At 41.4% G+C, this 9,585-nt stretch overlaps 1 protein-coding gene across 1 annotated transcript; it reads left to right on the forward strand.

Moving 5' to 3' along the window:
- Positions 1–7,386: 7,386 nt before the first annotated feature.
- Positions 7,387–9,462, forward strand: LOC135465433 (galactocerebrosidase-like). Its single transcript, XM_064742673.1, has one exon. The coding sequence runs from the start codon at positions 7,387–7,389 to the stop codon at positions 9,460–9,462; it is 2,076 nt and encodes a 691-aa protein (XP_064598743.1).
- The last annotated feature ends 123 nt before the right edge of the window (positions 9,463–9,585 follow it).

Here is a 9,585-nt window from a genome sequence, read left to right on the forward strand (position 1 = left end):
GCTGCATGTGGTGGTATGATATGTTGCCACGTGAAAGTTGGGAGATATGTATTTCAGGGGCCGAGTGTTAGTTTTCAAGTCAGGTTTAAATCTTAATACCTGTTTTGGCCGAAAAACAAAACCAATGTCATTTTAGTCCTTACTGGAGTTAACCCCAGAAACTGTTAATACAGTTATGAACAACTGTGCCCGGGGTTTAAGTTGACAAAGGACACCTTGCAACTAGATGGGAAATCGTCCCCCTGCCATTCAGGTCGAATGTCAAACTGTTCTCAGTGACATATCGTGTGCGAAATGACACAAGGGCATCTCTGGTTTGCGATTGAAGTTGTTATGTAACAGGTGTAGCCGATGGAACAGGCCAAGCTAAAATATTCGTGACTAACCATTAGGCCACTGTATGCCGTTAAATGCATGAGATAATATCCTTTTCTCTAGTGTTGGAATTTGGAACAAGTTTTGTGTAACGAAATATATCGTGAATATATGACAATGTCTTTAATAGATATTTATTATGAAGCTAAATTGATAAACAGGTGCCGTTTCTCAATGTGATTGTACGATATGATGTTAGCTGAAATAAATAACATTGAGTTTTCATTGGAGGAATATTGTACGTAGTCGTTATAGATTTACAATAAGATATTTAATTTTATCTAAACACACAGGTTGACAATATATGAAGAAATAATTGAAGAAAAAAATAATTTCTTTTGTGGTTCAAATTAATGTGACTCAAGGCATGCATGTTACCATTGGACCAGCACGGACAATGCACGAGAAGCCATGGTATCTCATTGTGAATGTGAAGTTGCTCTAAACTTACAAATTATTTTTTTTTTCTTTCGATTTATGAAAATATCATTGCGTAAAGCAACACGCTATTTCGTTGTAGCTTACTACTCCCTAACTAGACACCAAATATGTGGAAATTATTTTTGTTCACGTCATCACATTTTACATGGAAATTTCACCTTAAAAAAACAGAATCTATTTTTGTCTTTTGTTAAGATAAAAAGTATAAATGACATCGCTTCAAGTGTTAACACGCGTGTTCTTCAGTAATTGTACTTTATATCCAAGCATGTTTTACTTGTTTTCTGCATGAAAAAAATACACGTCACTGCTGCACTAAAGTGGGACGATTTTATGAATGGTTGCAAAGGGTTCGTCACTACATAAATGCTAAGGAATATCAGTAGGCTCACGTGAACTGTAGCTCTCCGTTCATCAGCATATAAAAACGAGAGCTGCAGTACAATAGGCTTGCGCGTAAATCATATCCATCATTTTGCACTGCATGCACCAGATCTCAAATACCAGCATCTCACCTTACCGTTCGCCGATGACAGCTGCTTCTGTCTCACCATGTTTTTGTATGGAGCTATATGCGACCAGTTTTACAAAGGCCAGCTTAGCACCATGTACGAGCAAATTGACTCTTTTATACTTTTGTGGGTATGTCCATTCCGCCGATATAGGTCTATATATAGATACACTCAGATCGATTTACATTCATTAACGGCAGCTAGTTTGTGTTGCTAATGACGACACCACAGAATAAAGAAACACCACTGCGTCCCCGATATTAAGTGTTGTCATGACAACGCACGAATGGATATACTGTTAGTCTAAACAGATCAGACTGACTTGTCGGGAGAATGGGTCGTGACATTCCAATCACTGCGACACACAGGGCTTGGTTTTAGTACCAGGGAATTTGCATATTGTCTAGCTTCCACTGTTTGTGGTTCTTTTTTCACAGTTCGTTTGTTCAAGTCGACTTGTCTTCCATTAATACAGTGCGGATATATGCATGTACGTCACGTATTGGGAAATTCGTCAGAATCTTGCCAGATGTCGGTGGTTTTACACTGGGCATTCTTCCAAGCATAAAATTGACCGCAATCGTGCTTAAGTAAAAAAACTTCTTCAGGATATGGTTTTAAGTAACAATATATAAAGCAAATGTTTACAGAAGGTTTGATTCATTATTAATTTATTTATTTGATTTGTGTTTAACGCCGTACAAGAATATTTCACTAATACGACGGCAGCCAGCACTACGGTGGGAGGAAGCCGGACAGAGCCTACCTACTACCATCTGCAGGTTTTGAATGATATAAGCTCCAGCCACAGCTATACAACTTTTAATCAGCTGTCCCACTGTTTATTTAATTATAATGGCAAACAGGTGTCAGCCAGGTGTTCACAGAGGCATATCCAGGACAGTAGAAAGCATTATCGGAGGCGTGGAGAAAGGCAATTAAAAACGGCATGACTACCCAACAAATTAGTATAGCAAGAATCCAGAAGCCGGTGTCGTCTTTGTCCCGGAAGTTCTGGTACTCCAGACGTCCGGTGTGGCGTTTTAAAAGCTTTTTGGATCAGTAAAAGTATTGTTATGTGCACGACTGCCGTCAGTTTCTAAATTTAGCTTGCCACTGTTTACATACGCTGATTTCAGCGCCTGCTGTCTGCCTCTACCTTAGAATATTCCAGAATGCGCTCAGTTCGCTGCCTGTTTGTTTACATCAAGTGTTCAGGAATTTTCTTATTCTAGACAATTCCACCAGGCTATATAAGACCTATAAAAGCAGGTCAAAAAAGGGGAGAACGGAGAATTATTGAGAGTTTTGGATGTCTTCGCTGTGTATTATTTTAATAGGCCTTTTGTGCTGAATTTTGGTGTCTTTATAGCCTCTGGCTTTGTTATATCTCCACCGAGCACTTGTTCAGTCCGAGCTTGTATATTTGATTCGTGCTCTTGTGTACACAGTGCTTATTAGTACACGGACCCTGTCTGTGGAATTTTGTGTATATTTCGTCATACACTCAGTTATACAGTGGATTTTCCCTCTTGTGAATTTGCCTCTGAGCATTTATGCCTGTGTGGTATATATTGTGAAATATATGCGTCCGTTTGGACTTGACACCGTAAGTACTTTAGTATTTGTATAGATACTGCTATCCTTTCTTGTTAAACTTAAGCACTTTAGTATTTGTATAAGTCTTATTATCTGCTCTTGTTAAAGCTAATAAATTGTTGTAAAATAAAATGTGCTGCTTTTGGTTACTTTTTGTGCAGCTAAACTGTCGTGTATTTCGAACAAGCCATCTCTTTATAATACAGGCAGTTTGGGTCGTAACAGTATATGTACACAGATGTGAACGGAGTAAAATACTTAAAAATATTTAAAATTTGTGAGCTAACGTGGAAATAGAACTGCATTCCTCACTTCCTCCCTGACTACGAGCCTGGTATCTTGTCAATCTTGTCCAACTCGTCCAGCAGATGTACGACGTATTTATTGTACAAACACTCATTGCTGAAGGCTCAGTTGGTTAGCCCGCTAGCCGCAGCGCATTGACCCAGGAGTCTCTCACCAATGCGTCGCTGTGAGTTCAAGTCCAGCTCATCCTGGCTTCCTCTCCGGCCGTACGTGGGAAGGTCTGCCAGCAATCTGCGGATGGTCGTGGGTTTCTCTCGGGCTGTGCCCGGTTTGCACCCACCATAATGCTGGCCGCCGTCGTATAAGTGAAATATTCTTGAGTTCGACGCAAAACACCAATCAAAATCAAATCTCATTGCTGAAACACACGTTCTGACAAAGAGTCAACTAATGCGCTATTAGCAACTGTAACTCACTCTCGCTATATCCGAGATCATATCTCTTCATCGTTTCGGGGTTAGGTCAAGGTACCGTTATATTTTTGTTAGGCTTTGTCGAGCATCTGGATCAAACGTACAAGCCCTTAAACGCATGCAAGTAAATATCAATTGATAAGTAAGATATGAGTACATACGCATACAAATAAATATCAACTGATTCGTAATATATCAGTACATATAAATACAAATAAGTATCTGTTGATTCATATGTCGTCGCAACTCCCGGTTTACACTCTGTACTCTTTAATTATGTAAAAATAAGTTTTTTTTGTTCAATCTTTCTTTATGCATGCTGTAACTTATCCACACAGACAGAAAGAGTCGACACGTCCTTTTCCGTGAATGAGCTGTATTCCATAACGTTTGGATCGGACCAGTTTAGTCAATGCATGGCCGTATATGTACATACGCGTAATGATTCCTATATATGACGGCAAAATTGTTAAGTACGACGTAAAACCCCAAGCATAAAGATATATATTCGAATTCCGTTCTTGCAATTTCAGCTCAGCTGTGATTATATGTCCAGGCGTTGTTTTCGGAACGAACAATCAGCTATTGCCACAATTTCGATTTTATTTCTCAATGACGTTAAGAAAAGCTGACCTACCATGTCTTGTGGCCGTTATGTGCAGGAAAAGGGCAATAGTTTTTCCTCTGTATCATTTGCATACATGGATATATTGTACCACGAGACAACGTGTAGCAGAGTATTGATTTTGAGCCTGGAGGTTTTTCATGTTATCCTAAACGTAAGTAGGAAGGTCTTCAGCCACCTGCGGATGGTCGTAGGTTTCCACCGGGCTCTGCCCGGTTTTCTCCTACCATAATGCTGACCGCCGTCGCATAAGTGAAATATGCTGGGGTACGGGGTAAAACACCAATCAAATAAATAAATAAATATTATCCCAAACTATCAGTAAAATAATGCATAGGCTGTTCGTCTGAAATAATTTTCTCAGAAAATGTTCAGCAGACAAATAGGTATACCCAGGAGCCTCTCACCAGTGCGGTCGCTATGACTTCCAGTCCAGTTGGGCTTCCTCTACTGCCGTTCGTTGGAAGGTCTGGCAAAAACCTGCGGATCGTCGTGGGTTTTTTCCAGGGTTGTACCCGGTTTGCTCCCACAATAATGTTGGCCACCGTCGTATAAGTGAAATAATCTTGAGTACAGTGTAAAACACCAATGAAATAAATGAAATAAATCAATCAAATAGGTCTAAGAGAAATTGAAGAAGTAGTTGTGCCTTTACGTCACCCCGCATACATGTTCTTTGAGGTCTAAAAAGGTCAACGTGTTTAACCCTATTTTAAATGCTTTATATGCAGGGAGCAGGAAAATATTCTTGAATATAAATTAAAATAGTTTAAGGGACAGTTTTACCTTCCAATGACACTTCGTCTACCTCTAACAGTAGCTCTATTGTGGAGCCATTGTACCGCTATAAATTATTCAGAATGAAGATCTAGATCATTAATCTGATCAGCCTGGTAAAAACCTCTGTGAAGCCTTCGAATAACCTATTGCAATTTCATCTCCATAGCTGAAGAACTATATAGGTACATCGACCTATATCTGCCTGTATCCAGTGAAGAGATATAGGGTTTATCGGTCTAGATCCGACTACATCCCGTGAGGAAATATAGGGTATATCTAATCACTCTCGTCATTTTTATTGTGCCTTGAATAGGTTTCATAACTATAAATGAGGGAGTGAATGAGTGCTTGGGGTTTAACGTCGTACTTAACCATTTTTCAGTCATATGACGTCGAGGGAATCACTAGAGATCATGTAATGTGCCTCTTTGTTGCAGGACGGATTTCCACCGCTCTTTTATCTAGTGCTGCTTCACTGAGACGTCTTACCGAAGGCAAGTAAGACGCCCCGACCGAGCCATTATACTAATAGGTGTCAACCAGTCGTTGCAAACTATAAATGACAATACTGTAACAGAGCTGACATCCCAGAAAGATCCAAAGAAGGCAGAAACCCAGTCATCTGGGGGTCGTGGGTTGTAGGCCCCCGCCCCGCCATCCATGATAAAATTGTTTTGTGTATTATTACTGTATTTTGGAAGCTTTTGCCGGCAGATTTGCACATATTTCGTTGTTATACGAGATGAAAACATCATTCAACAATATTATAAAAAAAATTCTGCGCAAACAAATAAACGAGAGGTTTAAACATTGACTGTGAGAACGTGATTTTTAATTTAAAAAAGATAAGATTCGAGTCGAAAAACGTAAGAGTTGACAGGTATGTTGTCATCTTTTTTTGCCCCAGCATTTGCATTCCATGCGTCTCAAACCAAAAAATGACCCCTGCATCATTACAGATCTACTTTATCAGTCATACTTTCACCGTTATCAGTCTGACCGATATTTGATAGGGTAAGTCTAAAGACTGATCTATATGTACATTGCCACATCCTAAGCCATTTCAGGTAAGGTCACGCATTTGTTCATCCTGCACATTACATGCTACAACATCAAGTTTTGTCTTTGATAGAGGCCCTCCGTGGCCGAGGGGATTAGCACGCTCGCGCGGCGCCTCTCACCAGGGGCCTCTCACCAGTGCGATCGCTGTGAGTTAGGTCCAGCTCATGCTGGCGTCCTCTCCGGTCGGGCGTTGGAAGGTCTCCCATCGTTGAGGCACACGAGGTGCAGGTTCAAAACCAACTCTGAACAGGGAGTTGATGGATTTCACTCTCTCACTGTGTGTGGGACAACTACGTGGCAATAAGAGATCATGTCAAATGTGACAAATTCTTGAGTATGGTGTTAAACAACAATCAAATAAATAAGTTCTATATTCCATCACAACTGTACAAACCTTGTGATGATTGTCTTTAAAAGTCTCCCTTGACGCTCAGTATGATACTTCAGTGGCGGCATCACTTTGGTGGCATGAAGTCGATCTGCCACAATTAAACACAATATATGTACACACACTTGATGTCCTCGTTTGTGGCTGAAAAACTGCTAAGTATTTATTTATTTATTTTATTGGTGTTTTACGCCGTACTCCAAAATTATGGTGGGTGATAACCGGGCAGAGCCCCGGGGGAAACACACGACCATCCGCAGGTTGCTGACAGACCTTCCCACCTACGGCCAGAGAAAAAGCCAGAATAATCCGGACTTGAACTCACATCGATCGCATTGGTGAGAAGCTCCTGGGAACAGTTAAGTACGACGCATGCATACATACACCCGAAAACATCGCGAAGACTCCCTTGTAAGACCAGGATTAACAAAATGATATGCGTCCTAGTAAGTTAAAAAAAAGAACGTTTTAACCACTCAACCACGATCAACCTCTCACTGTTGTCTAAATGTCAGCTTTTCAGTTTCGTACATGCTGGAAATGGCATAAAAAAGCGGCACCGATTCAACCTCCAAAATCACTGGGATCTGTCCTATAAACACAACGCCTGTAAGGCTTCAACTTTACCATGAGTGGAAGAATACAGTTTGACCCAAATGTTAAAAACAGTTCAACCCATTTCGAGACTCTTAGCGTATTATTTGCAATCGAGTTTTCAAAAACTTTCACTTTTATGCCCTACTGTACATTTTGTGTTCAGATGTCATGTAGTACACAGTATTATGTGAATGAAGTGTCGAGTTTTATTCCTTCCTAGAACATGAATACCTCATGTAAGTGTAAAACAATGTAACCATAATATTTTCAGGATAGCAGAACTGCAGAATGTCGCAATTTAACAGCAGCATTATATGGGCTTTTTTGGTGTTCACAACGATCGTGTATTGCAGTACGCACGCCTCTGAGTGTCATATTGATGACTCAGATGGTTACGGGCGAACGTTTGACGGCATTGGAGGAATCAGTGGCGGTGGCGCCACCTCGCGACTGCTTGTGAACTATCCACAACAACAACTAGGAGAGATCCTAGATTATCTCTTCAAACCGGATTACGGGGCGGCCCTGCAGATATTGAAAGTAGAAATCGGCGGTGATTCACAGACATCTGAGGGCACAGAGGCCTCTCATATGCATGACAGCTGGGATGAAAACTATAAACGTGGATACGAGTGGTGGCTAATGGTGGAAGCAAAAAAGCGAAACCCGGACATCTTGCTATACGGCCTTCCCTGGTCTTTTCCCGGATGGGTGGGACAGGGGACAGATAGTCCGTACACGAACGTAACTATCACGGCAGACTACATAGTACGGTGGATCAAAGGGGCCAAAACATACTACAACGTTACCATCGACTACATTGGCATTTGGAATGAAAAGGATTACAACGTTAATTACGTCTTGACCTTGAGGAAAATGCTGGATGAGAATGGATTGAACCAAACAAAAATAGTTGCAGCAGATGACAAAACATGGGCCATAGCTGATGATATTCTTAAGAATTCCGAATTGGCCGATGTTGTTGATTTCATTGGTGTTCACTACCCGGGAACAATGTCCACGGGTGCGGCTGTACAGACAGGCAAACAGCTTTGGGCTTCAGAAGAGAGCGGCTCTGCCGGGCCTGAGTACTGGGCTCGAATTCTGAATCAAAACTATATCAATGGTCAAATGACAGCAACCATAGCCTGGAATTTGATTGCAGCCTATTACGATGGGTTGTCTTTTGACAGAGCTGGTCTTATGACTGCGATGCAACCATGGTGTGGGCACTATGTAGTAGAGTCGCCTATTTGGATAACTGCTCATACGACCCAATTTACTCAACCCGGCTGGAAATACCTCAAGCACGGTTCAGGTGTGGGAAAACTTGACAAAGGTGGAAGTTTTGTTGCCATGAGTAAAAATGGGGTGGGACTCACCATAATTATAGAAACAATGTCAAGTGATCACTCCCTCAGTACTCTTATTCCCAGTTACTACGACCAAAGGCAAAACGTAACATTCGTTTTGAAAGGAAGTTTTTCTAAGATAACTTCTTTAGCTATGTGGTACACTAAATTGGAATTCAGTGGTACTCCAAGTGTGTTTTTCAAGCAGATGAGCCCGGTTTCCGTGGTTAATGGGACGGTTACGTTAGAACTTGGCATCGATGAGGTGTATACACTGACAACGCTGAAAGGAGGCGGACATGGAAATGCTCCCACGCCACCGCCTTACCAACCATTCCCACTGCCGTATGGTGAGAATTTCGAAGGCTATCCAGAAAATGGCGAACCAAATAACTTTGCTCAGCAAGTGGGGAGTTTTGAGGTGGTGAAATCCAGCGATGCCAACCGAAGTAAAGTTCTCCGTCAAGTTGTTCTGGAAGATCCCATAGATTGGTGTCCGTACATCAACTTGGCATTTCCCCTAAATGTTATAGGTAGTGTGGAGTGGAGAGATGTCCACGTGGAGGTTGAGGCAAGAACAGGTGAAGTGAACGGATCGGACAGCGTGTTTGTGGCCAACCGAGTTGATCAGGGAGGCTGTCAGACCTTTGGAGCTCAGGGTTATTTCTTTTTTGTATTTCCAGAAGTTCAGAAATACGAATTAACCAATGATTTGTCTAGAACCAGGCTGCTGAAATCCGGCAGCGTGAGTGTGAATGCAGATTGGAACAAACTGGGTTTAAGCACGACCGTGGAGGGTCAGGTAACGGGATTCCTTAACGGTAATCTCGTATTCAACGTGAGTACAAGCAACAAACCAAAGGCGGGATTTTCAGCTATTGGAGCTGGATCCTTCGGAATTTCTGACTTTGACAATTTTGAAGTCTCAAGGACTTCACAACATGTTAAGGGAAAAGGAATACGTCGGGATGATACGCTCTATTTCAAGTCTTTTAAAGGCCCTGCTGGATGAGGAACAGCAGACTTTTTGGCAGACAGTAAAATGCTTTTAAAATTTTTAAAGTGGCATAATTACTTGCTGACTTGTTTGTGTAACATATGCGATTTTCCGGTGCCGCTTAACTTTCACAGTTAT

The sequence above is a fragment of the Liolophura sinensis genome, chromosome 5 (assembly GCF_032854445.1).
Source record: "Liolophura sinensis isolate JHLJ2023 chromosome 5, CUHK_Ljap_v2, whole genome shotgun sequence".
Taxonomy (NCBI): Eukaryota; Metazoa; Mollusca; class Polyplacophora; order Chitonida; family Chitonidae; genus Liolophura; species Liolophura sinensis.

Excerpts from the sequence above, each read along its gene's own strand:
- LOC135465433 (XM_064742673.1), top strand. The coding sequence starts at position 7,387 with ATGTCGCAATTTAACAGCAGCATTATATGGGCTTTTTTGGTGTTCACA.